Here is a 14,337-nt window from a genome sequence, read left to right as displayed (position 1 = left end):
TACAGCAATCGTCAACGGAGGAGACGTATTACGGCCCTGCTCCGACAGCGGGAGAGGAGGAAGTCGGGGGTGGACACCATGAATCGGTAATTATTTTTTTTTAAAAAGTATTGTGTTTTTTCTTAATTCTTTAAATTTTTGGTTATTAAGTTGGATATTCTTTTATTTTAGTCTAATCCTACTGTTGCCTCAAGAGGTCGTCAGCAACCACCCACAAGGTGCCGGGGAGCACGCGGCGGTCGGGGACGTGTGAGTATTTCTCAGTATTGAATCTTGTTATATCATGTGTAATTATTAAATTATTTTTTAAAATTAATAAATTATTTTCTCATTTTTTTAGGGTTCAAGGGCCTCTGCCAGAACGGATGAGGAGGAATTATCGGGATTCTATATTGATAATGAACTCCTCATCCATCTGGTGGAGGAACGCGTCCCACTCTGGGACCATACCGACCGCCGACATGCAGATCATCACCTGACCCGGAGTCTGTGGATGGAGATTTGTTGCAAAATAGTGCCGGATTGGGACGACCTCAGTGAAGGCCAACAGGAAGATTGCAGTAAGTAGCCTTAAATTTTTTTAATTGATTAGTTATCTGTCATGTCCAAACTGCGGCCCTCCAGCTGTGGCAAAACTACAACTCCCATCATGCCCTATCCAGGCATGTTGGGAGTAGTAGTTTTGCAACAGCTGTAGGGCTGCAGTTTGGTAATGCCAGTAATTTGAGAGTAATGTTTATTTTTATATTTTTCAGAGACGGCAGTCATGGTGCGATGGCGCTCAATAAGGGACCGCTATAAGAAAGATTATAATGAGGAGGTCAATTGCCGAGTGGGTCTGGCGGAACCCGCCGGCAGCCGTACCGCTATGCGGCTGCCCTAGGCTTCCTACGTAGAACCCTAGAACTGCGAAGGTAAGTAAAAAATTCCCCCAAAAAATGTTAAAATGTTGAAATCAATTTTAAATACATGCTAATTTTTCTTTTTTGTTTTTTTTACAGAACTACTAGCAGTACTCGGGCGCTTGAACCTCCTTGTGAAAGTCATCAAGAGGCGGTCCCTGCTGAGCTGCCACCCGCGGATCCCTCTCCACCTCGTCCAGCACCTGGTCAGGACCCAAATCGTCCTCTACTGGTGCCCTCTGGTGACGCAACAATGGCCGTTATGGCGCCACTTTTTGAGGCGTTGATGCGTCGCCAGAGGGCCGGTAGAAGCCGCCAAGCTGATTATGAAGACCTCACAAGGCTCTTGTATGAGACCTTGTGTGGTTACAGCAATAGGATTGTAGCCATGGAGGCCGAGCTGAGAAGTCTGCGGGAGTGTGTGGCGCAGTTTTCTCAGCCGGGCCCGCTACAACCCTATTGGCCGTCAGTTAATCAGCTGGTGGCGGACTTCACGCCCGACCAGGTGTTGGAGTTCAGACGTAGGGTGGAGGATGCGGTGTGGGATTTGAGACACCGCACAACTTCCGTCCCCCAACCACCATCCTATCCCCCCTCCTATTCCTATCCCCCCTCCCATTCCTATCCCCCACCACAACCTCCTCACCACTTCCAACCTTCTCACCCCTTCCAACCTCCACAAACTCCAACCCGTCCACCTCAACCACCTCCCCATTCTACAACCCCCGAGCCTTTTCAACACTGTTCTCTCTCTCCTCCTAACTTTTTTCAAACTACTTTCACCACTCCTTCTTCGCTGGCTCGGACAACTCCTTCACCCAATCCCCCATCCCGTTTGCATACTCCCACTGTCTCTCCTCCCACATCACACATTTCAGAGTCCACCAGAACATACGACGGTGGAGAGGGATCAAGCCGTGCACTGCCTTCCACCCCCCAACCTCCTCCTCCAAACACTGGAACTGTCGCTCTACAGGCGGTGGGAGAAGGTGTGGTGGATAAAGGCCTGACATGCTCTCCCACCGCTTGTGGAGCGACACTGGAACTGTCGCTCTACAGGCGGTGGGAGAAGGTGTGGTGGATAAAGGCCTGACATGCTCTCCCACCGCTTGGGGAGCGACACTGGAACTGTCGCTCTACAGGCGGTGGGAGAGGGTGTGGTGGATAAAGGCCTGACATGCTCTCCCACCGCTTGTGGAGCGACACTGGAACTGTCGCTCTACAGGCGGTGGGAGAGGGTGTGGTGGATAAAGGCCTGACATGCTCTCCCACCGCTTGGGGAGCGACACTGGAACTGTCGCTCTACAGGCGGTGGGAGAAGGTGTGGTGGATAAAGGCCTGACATGCTCTCCCACCGCTTGGGGAGCGACACTGGAACTGTCACTCTACAGGCGGTGGGAGAGGGTGTGGTGGATAAAGGCCTGACATGCTCTCCCACTGCTTGTGGAGCGACACTGGAACTGTCGCTCTACAGGCGGTGGGAGAGGGTGTGGTGGATAAAGGCCTGACATGCTCTCCCACCGCTTGGGGAGCGACACTGGAACTGTCGCTCTACAGGCGGTGGGAGAGGGTGTGGTGGATAAAGGCCTGACATGCTCTCCCACCGCTTGGGGAGCGACACTGGAACTGTCGCTCTACAGGCGGTGGGAGAGGGTGTGGTGGATAAAGGCCTGACATGCTCTCCCACCGCTTGGGGAGCGACACTGGAACTGTCGCTCTACAGGCGGTGGGAGAGGGTGTGGTGGATAAAGGCCTGACATGCTCTCCCACCGCTTGGGGAGCGACACTGGAACTGTCGCTCTACAGGCGGTGGGAGAGGGTGTGGTGGATAAAGGCCTGACATGCTCTCCCACCGCTTGGGGAGCGACACTGGAACTGTCGCTCTACAGGCGGTGGGAGAGGGTGTGGTGGATAAAGGCCTGACATGCTCTCCCACCGCTTGGGGAGCGACACTGGAACTGTCGCTCTACAGGCGGTGGGAGAGGGTGTGGTGGATAAAGGCCTGACATGCTCTCCCACCGCTTGGGGAGCGACACTGGAACTGTCGCTCTACAGGCGGTGGGAGAGGGTGTGGTGGATAAAGGCCTGACATGCTCTCACACCGCTTGGGGAGCCAGCCAATGATAGTAGCTATTCATGCGGTGATAAGATTTTTTGTGAAAATAATATAAATTTAAAAAGAAACACCATACTACTATATTTGAAAAAGTTATTAAACTTTATTAATGGACAATTTTTTAGAGAAAAAAAAATTCAACAGTAAAAAATTTCCATTTTAAACATTCTGGTCCTGCCACTGTAAACGTCCAGCATCTGAGCTGAAGTAGGCAGCAAATGAATCGCGCATGGCGGACACCGCCACAGTACCACGTGGTCCAAAAGTTTCAATGCTAGTCATTTCACTGTCCTCGATTATTCGCTCAATAACGGGTTCTTTACTCCGTATGAAATTGTGAAGAACTACCCCACACTTTACCACTTCGTCTACTGTTTCAATCTTCAACTGAATAGGTTTAGCAAAAACTCTCCATTTAGAGACAAGGATCCCAAAAGTGCACTCAACCATTCTTCGTGCCCTTGTTAACCGATAATTGAATATGCGTTTTGTGGCATCCAATCCACGGCTGGAGTAGGGTTTAATCAGGTTTCCAGACATTTGGAAAGCTTCATCACCCACTAAGACGTATGGCAGTGGTGGACTGTCGGTTCCAGGCATAGGTTCAGGAGGTGGAAAGTCAAATTGCCGATTGTAGACGCTCCGTCCCATGAAAGAGTTTTTAAAAATCATTGAATCATTGGTGCGGCCATATGCACCAATATCAACTGCCACAAACCGGTACTCAGCATCAGCGATGGCCATTAAAACAATTGAAAAATACTTTTTATAATTAAAAAATTCAGATCCGGTACCTGGTGGCTTTATAATACGGATATGTTTTCCGTCCACTGCGCCGACACAATGCGGAAATTGGCATACCTCATAAAATGTTTTTTCAATTTGAAGCCATCTCTGCACATCATGCAGTTCCTCCCATAAAACTTGACACGTCTCTTTTACTATTGTTGAAATCGTCGAAATCCCAAGCCGGAAATGGTAGTGTAGCGACGTGAAACTGTCACCTGTAGCCAGAAAGCTGAGGAAAAAATAAATAAAATATTAGATTAGTAATTTGAAATACATAAAAATTTTAGATTATGGATTTGTCAAATTTGATATGGCCTGATTCACTATAATTATCATAAATATTGTTATGAGTAAAATTTTTCTATACTTGAAAGCATCAATATATATTTACCGCCTGTAATATTTAAATACATCCAGATTAGTATAGCTGCTATAAAAATCGTCAAAAAAAATTGATAATGAAATATAAATACTAAACAACACATAAATTATTAAAATTAATATATCTATATGTCAATATCTTACCGGATGGTCAACATGAGTCGTTCTGTAGGTGACACACTCCTGCGGAAATACGTATCCATCCTGGCCAGTCTCGGTGATACTCGGTCTAGGAGCTCATCAAAGCTAGCCATATTCATGCGAAAAAAATTATTAAATTTTTCAGGATAATGACGCAATTCCGGGTACAGGACTTCAAATGCTCCTTCGGTAATCCGTGCTGACGAAATTGGATGAACCCAATACCGACGAAGACGACGCCGACGTCTATCTCGCTGTTGTTTCCTCCATCTTGAAACCAAGATCAGGGCTTTGAAAGCAAACTCTTGTTCAGGCATCATCCTGGCGACAATCCTAACAGAATCTGAGCTAGTCCCTAAAAGGCTACTTTTATAGACCAAAAAATTTGCATATTTTATTAGTTTATTTATTTTTCATACCGGATCCGCTCAAAAATTCACGACGGATCCGCTGTTTCGACGGATCCGTACGACGGATCCGGCTGCATACCGGATCCGTACGACGGATCCGGAAAAAAACCGTAAATGTTGCATTCAGGATTTCCGGATCCGTATCTCCGGAAAAAAAAAAAGGAAAGACGCATCCGGAATGAAAAAATGATGCGTTCTCACGCGTTTTTCCGGATCCGGCGTGTAATTCCGGCAAATGGACTACACGACGGATCCGGCCAACGCAAGTGTGAAAGAGCCCTTAGAGATGTCATTAGTCTAGGGGTTCACATACTTTTTCCACCTGCACTTTGAATGTTTACATGGTGTGTTCAATAAAAACATGGTAACATTTAATTATTTGTATGTTATTAATTTAAGCAGACTGTGCTTGTCTATTGTTGTGACTTAGATGAAGATCAGATCACATTTTATGACCAATTTGTGCAGAAATCCATATAATTCCAAAGGGTTCACATACTTTTTCTTGCAACTGTACATGTGTGGTGGAAGTTCCAGCAGGAGCCAGTACTCCTGGGCAAAATATTTTGTCCAGCAGAATGCCAGTACTCATGAATTATAGTGAATAGGATTGGTCAGGCGCTTGCAGTGACTGGCATATGCCAGATTGAACTTGCCATTTGTCAGCCACATGGATGGTGTTTTACATCTAATGATATTCAGATCCGTTTTTATGTATACTGATCAGTGTATTACAACACATACAGATTTTGCTGCATGTCTGTTTTGAATGGCTGTACTCTAAGAAAGTGCAAATAACATTGACACAAGAACGTTTTCATTTCAGAAATGTCATAACACAATAATACTACAATGATGTTATCATACCAACCTCTGACCGAAAACAGACTGCAAAATTGATGGCTCATTTTATAAGGCACATTGCACTATTTATTTATATTGATAGGAGTCAGCAATAAAAGGAAAAAAGTGACGCACAGCAAATATATTTTGACTTACATAATAGAGTCTGATCTGTCATGAACAATTGTATTGTTTTAATACAATGTGGGGTTTCCTAATGCAATACATAAAGAGCAAATAAGGGAATGTCAAATATACTCTGCGCTTTCTTATGCTGCAGCACCATCTACAGGCTTATGTATGTAACTACAGTAATCAAGCAATTTTTTGCAGACCAAGGCATATGAAATAACATTTCCTGAGTTCTGATTTTTGTTCTGGAATAAGTCAGTAGGTATCAGAAATACTTACTCTGTATTTCTAAGGTATATTTGCCAGAAAAGCTGAAGTAATTGAAGGGATATTTCATGTATTCGTGAAGGTAACATTGTTTGTAAGTTTATAAGCCTGAAAAACAACATCTCTCCATCCAGTTTGGCCTATTATCCTGCAAGGAAGGCAAAAAACTCCTGTGAGATAGAAGACAATTTTAAAATTCCTTCCCGACTCCAATCAGGCAATCAGAATAACTCCCTGGATCAAGGACCCCTCTCTAGTAGCTATAGCCTGTAATATTATTACACTCCAGAAATACATCCAGGCCCCTCTTGAATTCCTTTATTGTACTCGCCATCACCACCTCCTCAGCCAGAGAGTTCCATAGTCTCACTGCTCTTACCGTAAAGAATCCTCTTCTATGTTTGTGTACAAACCTTCTTTCCTCCAGACGCAGAGGATGTACCCTCGTCACAGTCACAGTCCTGGGGATAAATAGATGATGGGATAGATCTCTGTACTGCCCCCTGATATATTTATACATAGTAATTAGATCTCCCCTTAGTTGTCTTTTTCTAAACTAATTAACCCTAATTTTGATAATCTTTGATAATTACCTGCAATTTATGAGTTAAAGGGGTTGGACACTTTCTGGCTTCTGTTAACCATGTTGTGATGTCGCGTGTCTGCCGTGGAGTAGGGAACCTGTTGTTAAAAATTTTAATCTCACCCCTGCATAAGCCATGTCCCTTTGTTGGAGAAATCTTGTGTGCTGTCTACGTAGAGGTCCTGTCCATAAAATGGCCGCAGATGGAGGGTCATGTGACCAGAAATATCACTCTGCCTCACTACAAACTACACTTGCACTAAACTCCCAACAGTGTAAGTACGGATGGCAGGTGCAGTGTATTTGATTGGAGGGAGTTGAGTGATGTGTCTGGAGTTATTTTTGCCTTATGATCCTCCATCTGCTGCCGTTTTGTGGACAGGACCTACATGTGGACATCACAAAAGACTTAGCTGCTAGCTAACAAGGCCACATATCTTATGAAATATAGAAAATAGAGAAGAATATCAACAAAGGCTATAATATTAATTGCTATATAGTCATCTTACATACACATTGATCAACAATAACCAGAAAGTGGCCAACACCTCTAAGTGTGCGTCATGGCTGCATTGTTTAAGGAATAATAACAGCGGATTTTTAAAATATAAATTAGTTAATTTACCTGGCCAACGTATATAGATATAGATAGTCATTATAAGAATTGTATCGACAGAACAAGTCAGGTTTTGTGTTGTGTAGAGAGTAAAGAGCGAGTTCGCTCTGTATATTGTTGGTGTATGCATACGGTCAGGGATCATTTTGAGGGGTATACGGTATTTGGGTGCTGTACAGCCCTATATTCTGGCTAAATGTTGCTGATCTCACCCTAATCCAGATGTGTAACCTGAGAAGGATGACCCCTGATCCGCTGCAGGAACCTTTTCATACCCTGACTATAAATCCCTCATTCTGAATAACAATATTTCATGCCTGAGTTGTTTTTCTAGGATAATTTTCAGTTTGCAAATTGGCTCAGATTGCTACACCTAGTAGTCTTCTAAGCCCAAAGTCCAGCCTCCTGCCAGATTAGACATGCCTATCACCCAATCAGATTCAAAGACACACTATAGAAGGTTGTAAGGCACAATCTGACTGATTTATTGGCGGCCATACTGCAGGACTGGATATTAGTTGCTATGGAGAAATTCACACGTCTCCTGGCCATATGCTTCCTAATGGGATTCTTATAAGATCCTATTATGAGACAAACACTGTCAGCAACTGAATGCACTATGGTGTTCAATTCAAAGATGTCCATCGTGAATGTTATTTATCACTATGGCCATGACAAGTAATGTACAGAAAGATATTATAGGACACTGCAGCTGATGTTATTTCTAAACCAGAGCATGTATTGCTACAGTACATAGATAATCCCTTTGTCAAAACATAGTACACCATGGTATCCAAATAAGTATAATATATATATATATATATATATATATATATATACAGCACAAAAAGTTAGGGATATTTGACTTTCGGATGAAATTTATGGAAAACATTAAAAGTTCACATTACAGTGATATTATATCATGAAAGTAGGGCATTTAACTCCTTAAGGACCGGGCTCATTTTCACCTTAAGGACCAGGCCATTTTTTGCAAATCTGACCAGTGTCACTTTATGTGGTGATAACTTTAACCACCTCAACTCCCCTAGCTTAAACCCCCTTAATGACCACTTTTTACAATTCTGCACTACACTACTTTCACGGTTTATTGCTCGGTCATACAACTTACCACCCAAATGAATTTTACCTCCTTTTCTTCTCACTAATAGAGCTTTTATTTGGTGGTATTTCATTGCTGCTGACCTTTTTACTTTTTTTGTTATTAATCAAAACTGACCGAAATTTTTGCAAAAAAAATGACATTTTTCACTTTCAGTTGTAAAATTTTTCAAATAAAACTACATTTCTATATAAATTTTTCTCAAAATTTATTGTTCTACATGTCTTTGATAAAAAAAATGCAATAATTATATATTTATTGGCTTGCGCAAAAGTTATAGCGTTTACAAACTATGGTACAAAAATGTGAATTTCCGCATTTTGAAGCAGCTCTGACTTTCTGAGCACCTGTCATGTGAGGTTCTACAATGCCCAGACAGTAGAAACACCCCACAAATGATCCCATTTCGGAAAGTAGACACCCTAAGGTATTCGCTGATGGGCATAGTGAGTTCATGGAAGTTTTTATTTTTTGTCACAAGTTACACATGTGCAAAGGGGCCCAAATTCTAAAGAGCACCTTTTGGATTTCACAGGGCATTTTTTACGCATTTGGATTCCAAATTATTTCTCACGCTTTAGGTCCCCTAAAATGCCAGGGCAGTATAGTAGGGCATAGAAGTAGGGCAATGTGTTTTGGGGTGTATTTTTACATATACCCATGCTGGGTGAGAGAAATATCTCTGTAAGGCCTCATGCACACGACCGTTGTGTGCATCCGTGGCCGTTGTGCCGTTTTTTTTCGCGGACCCATTGACTTTCAATGGGTCCGTGGAAAAATCGGAAAAATGCACCGTTTTGCAGCCGCATCCGTGAGCCGTGTTTCCTGTCCGTCAAAAAAGTATGACCTGTCCACCCCGACCCACCCCTCCCTCCCTCTATTGTATTGACCCCTCCCTCCCTCTATTGTATTATTTTCATTGGTGGCACAGTGTGCGGCCTCCCCTCTCCCCCCCCTATCATTGGTGGCAGCGGAGAGTTCTGATCGGAGTCCCAGTTTAATCACTGGGGCTCCGATCGGTAACCATGGCAACCAGGCACTACTACCATGGTTACCGATCGGAGCCCCAGCGATTAAACTGGGACTCCGATCAGAACTCTCCGCTGCCACCAATGATCGGGGGGGGGGGGGGGGAAGAGGGGAGGCCGCACACTGTGCCACCAATGAAAATAATACAATAGAGGGAAGGAGGGGGTGCCGGGGGGGGGGGGGGGGCGCACACTGTGCCACCAATGAAAATAATACAATAGAGGGAGGGGGGGACACACACTGGCCACCAATGAAAATAATACAATAGAGGGAGGGAGGGGTCCCGCGGGGGGGCCCCACACTGGCCACCAATGAAATTAATACAGTAGAGGGAGGGAGGGGGGCCGAGGGGGGTCTGCCCCCTGCTGCCTGGCAGCCCCTGATCTCTTACAGGGGACTATGATACGCACAAGTAACCCCCCTCAGGTGCGGCACCTGAGGGGTTAATTGTGCGGATCACAGCCCCCTTTAAGAGATCGGGTGCTGCCAGGCAGCAGGGGGCAGTCATGTACACAGTTCTTTGTATATTCTAACTTGAAGCGTCCCCATCACCATGGAAACTCCTCTGTGTTAGAATATACTGTCTGATCTGAGTTTCACGATATAACTCATATCCGATAGTATATTCTAACATAGAGGCGTTCCCATGGTGATGGGACGCTTCAAGTTAAAATATACCATCGGATTGGAGAAAACTCCGATCCGATGGTATAATAGGGACTCCTGACTTTACATTGAAAGTCAATGGGGACGGATCCGTTTGCAATTGCACCATAGTGTGTCAACGTCAAACGAATCCGTCCCCATTGACTTGCATTGTAAGTCAGGACGGATCCGTTTGGGTCCGCACGGCCAGGCGGACACCAAAACGACTTTTTTTTCATGTCCGTGGATCCTCCAAAAATCAAGGAAGACCCACGGACGAAAAAATGGTCACGGATTACGGACCTACGGACCCCGTTTTTGCGGACCATAAAAAAAAAAAACGGTCGTGTGTATGAGGCCTAAAAGTCAAATTTTCCCATTTTTTTTATACAAAGTTGTCATTTTAGAGAGATATTTCTCTCGCCCAGCATGGGTATATGTAAAAAGAGACCCCAAAACACATTGCCCAACTTCTCCTGAGTACGGCGATACCACGTGTGACACTTTTTTGCAGCCTAGGTGCGCAAAGGGGCCCAAATTGGAAAGAGCACCTTTAGGATCGCACAGGGCATTTTTTACAAAGTCTCATATTCCACTAATAAAATTTTACATGAACTCGCCATGCCCCTCACGAAATACCTTGGGGTGTCTTCTTTCCAAAATGGGGTCACTTGTGGGGTATTTATACTGCCCTGGCATTTTAGGGGCCCTAAAGCGTGAGAAGTAGTTTGAAATCCAAATGCGTAAAAAATGCCCTGTGAAATCCTAAAGGTGCTCTTTTGAATTTGGGCCCCTTTGCGCACCTAGGCTGCAAAAAAGTGTCACACATGTGGTATCGCCGTACTCAGAAGAAGTAGGGCAATGTGTTTTGGGGTGTATTGTTACATATACCCATGCTGGGTGAGAGAAATATCTCTGTAAAAGTAAACTTTTCCCATTTTTTTATACAAAGTTGTGATTTTAGAGAGATATTTATCTCACCCAGCATTGGTATATGTAAAAAGACACCCCAAAACACATTGCCCAACTTCTCCTGAGTACGGCGATACCACATGTGTGACACTTTTTTGCAGCCTAGGTGCGCAAAGGGGCCCAAATTCTAAAGAGCACCTTTTAGGAGGGCATTTTTAGACATTTGGATTCCAGACTTCTTCTCACACTTTAGGGCCCCTAAAATGCCAGGGCAGTATAAATACCCCACATGTGACCCCATTTTGGAAAGAAGACACTCCAAGGTATTCCGTGAGGGGCATGGCGAGTTCATAGAAGATTTTTTTTTTGGCACAAGTTAGCGGAAATTTTTTTGTTTTTGTTTTTTCTCACAAAGTCTCCCTTTCCGCTAACTTGGGACAAAAAGTTCAATCTTTCATGGACTCAATATGCCCCTCGACGAATGCCTTGGGGTGTCTTCTTTCCAAAATGGGGTCATTTGTGGGGTGTTTGTACTGCCATGGCATTTGAGGGTCTCCGCAATCATTACATGTATGGCCAGCATTAGGAGTTTATGCTATTCTCCTTATATTGAGCATACGGGTAATGAGATTTTTTTTTTCCGTTCAGCCTCTGGACTGAAAGAAAAAATGAATGGCACAGATTTCTTCATTCGCATCGATCAATGTGGATGAAAAAATCTCTGCCAAAAAATGTGCAAAAAAAAAAAAGGAGGGGAAAGGCGTCTGCCAGGACATAGGAGCTCCGCCCAACATCCAAACCCACTCAGCCCGTATGCCCTGGCAAACCCGATTTCTCCATTCACATCAATCGATGTGGATGAATAAATCATTGCCGGGATTATTTTTTTTTATATACAAAGTGTTTGCCAAAGCATATGAACACCGCCCCTCAGCTCATAAGCCTCGGCAAACGTATCTTTTTTACTGCAGAGGAGAAATCTCGTCTTGCAGCGCCGCATACACCGACTTTTGTGTAATGTGACTGCAGTGCAATGCTTCTGTCAGAATGCACATCAGTGCTGCAGCTGGTTCATCGGTTGGTCCACCTAGAAGGTAAAAAAACAAAAAAAAAAAACTGGCCGCAACGCAATCAATTTATTAACATTAACTTTATATAACATTTGAACAGAACATTAACTTTTATAAACTTTATTAAACTTTTGGAACAGAACATTAACTTTTTTGCTTACCGGTGATTTTTAAATTTTTATTTTTTTTATTTTTTTACCTTTATAGGACAAACCTCTCCTTCCCCATGGGACAATGTGCAAAGCGCAAATCGCCCAGAGATGTGGCGAAGTACATTATGCACTTTGTCCCAGGTGAAAGGAGAGGTTTGCAGCAGCTCTGTGTGAAAGAGCCCTAAGACCCCTGTGTGCCTGTCCTGTGTCACGCAATCCCTATACTAAGTGTACCTGTGTGTGGTACTTCCGGAAACACTCCTCTAAGCATAGGGCAGGGTGGTCAGGGCAGTCAGGACAGAAATAGCGGGTGTCACGCCTTATTCCACTCCTGCTACAGACACAACATTTTTTTAGGGGTGGCGGTTGGTTTGAGGTACGAGCAACGACATTGGGGAAATGTCGCTCGTGTAGACGGCTCACTACACTGGTGGTTGGGGCCACGGAACCTCCTGGATACAGGAGGTTCTCGATGATCTCTTCCTGAAATTTGAGGAAGGATCTTGTTCTCCCAGCCTTACTGTAGAGAACAAAACTATTATAGACAGCCAATTGAATTAAATATACAGACACCTTCTTATACCACCGTCTGGTCCTGCGGGAAAGTAAATAAAAAGCAAACATCTGGTCATTGAAGTCCACCCCTCCCATGAGCAAATTATAGTTGTGGACACAGAGGGGCTTTTCAATGACACTGGTTGCTCGTTCAATTTCGATTGTCGTGTCTGCGTGAATGGAGGAGAGCATGTAAACGTCACGCTTGTCTCTCCATTTCACCGCGAGCAGTACTTCGTTACACAAGGCAGCCCTCTCCCCCCTTGCAAGACGGGTGGTAACGAGCCGTTGGGGGAAGCCCTGGTGACTAGGTCGCGCGGTGCCACAGCAGCCAATCTGTTCTAAAAACAAATGCCTGAAGAGGGGCACACTTGTGTAGAAATTGTCCACATAAAGATGGTACCCTTTGCCAAATAGGGGTGACACCAAGTCCCAGACTGTCTTCCCACTGCTCTCCAGGTAGTCAGGGCAATCGACCGGCTCCAGGGTCTGATCTTTACCCTCATAGACTCGAAATTTGTGCGTATAGCCTGTGGCCCTTTCACAGAGCTTATACAATTTGACCCCATACCGGGCGCGCTTGCTTGGGATGTATTGTTTGAAGCCAAGGCGCCCGGTAAAATGTATCAGGGACTCGTCTATGCAGATGTTTTGCTCAGGGGTATCGTATCCCCTCCAGTGCACCAGGTACTGGAGGGAACCCCGAAGAGCTCTCGAGTCGAGAATCCTGGAGATCTCGAACTCCAAGTTTCCCTCGACTAAAACAGGAGGAGGAGGCAATGGTGATGGTACCACCGGTTTAACATATTTTTTTAGTAAAGACCTGTGGAAGACATCATGGATCCTCCAAGTCTGCGGAAGATCCAGCCGAAACGCCACAGGATTGATCACCGCAGAAATTTTATACGGACCAACAAATCTTGGACCCAGTTTCCAAGATGGCACTCTCAACTTGATATTCTTAGTGGACAACCACACCAGATCACCCACACACAGGTCCGGACCAGTCACACGTCTCCTGTCAGCCATTCGTTTATACCTCTCACCCATCCTCTCCAAATTCCCTTGAATCCTCCGCCAGATAGAGGACAAGGCAGAAGAGAATCTCTCCTCCTCTGGCATCCCGGAGGAACCAGACCCAGAAAAGGTACCAAACTGAGGATGGAAACCGTATGCGCCAAAAAAATGGCGACTTACCCGTGGACTCCTGCCTACGGTTATTCAATGCAAATTCTGCTAAGGACAAGAATGAGGACCAGTCCTCCTGATTCTCAGCCACAAAGCACCTCAAGTAGGTCTCCAGGTTTTGATTGGTACGCTCCGTCTGACCATTCGACTGTGGATGAAAAGCCGACGAGAAAGAAAGTTGAATACCAAGCCGAGAGCAAAACGCCCTCCAAAACCTGGAGACAAACTGCGTGCCCCTATCAGAGACCACATCCGAAGGAATACCGTGCAATTTCACAATATTATCCACAAAAATCTGCGCAAGAGTCTTAGCGTTAGGCAGACTCGTTAGTGGTATAAAGTGAGTCATCTTACTGAATCGGTCGACTACCACCAAAATCACTGTTTTCCCGGAGGAACTCGGCAGGTCCGTAATAAAGTCTGTGGACAAATGCGTCCAAGGACGAGATGGAATAGACAATGGAAGAAGTGAACCAGGCGGTCGAG

The 14,337-nt window shown here is 44.8% G+C and overlaps 1 protein-coding gene across 2 annotated transcripts in view; it reads right to left on the bottom strand.

Moving 5' to 3' along the window:
• The window catches only part of NSD1 (nuclear receptor binding SET domain protein 1), a 167,555-nt gene extending 161,360 nt beyond the window's left edge, over window positions 1–6,195 (bottom strand). For both annotated transcript variants that reach the window (XM_040405307.1, XM_040405357.1), the window contains exon 1: window positions 5,994–6,195. In XM_040405307.1, the coding sequence (XP_040261241.1) occupies window positions 5,994–6,051 (58 nt within the window). In that variant the 5' untranslated portion in view covers window positions 6,052–6,195. The remainder of the gene's footprint in view (window positions 1–5,993) is intronic.
• Between the last annotated feature and the right edge of the window lie 8,142 nt (window positions 6,196–14,337).

This window comes from Bufo bufo, chromosome 1, assembly GCF_905171765.1.
Source record: "Bufo bufo chromosome 1, aBufBuf1.1, whole genome shotgun sequence".
Classification (NCBI taxonomy): domain Eukaryota; kingdom Metazoa; phylum Chordata; class Amphibia; order Anura; family Bufonidae; genus Bufo; species Bufo bufo.
The sequence above is the reverse complement of the archived record's forward strand: the minus strand, read 5'-3'. Positions and strand labels throughout refer to the sequence as shown.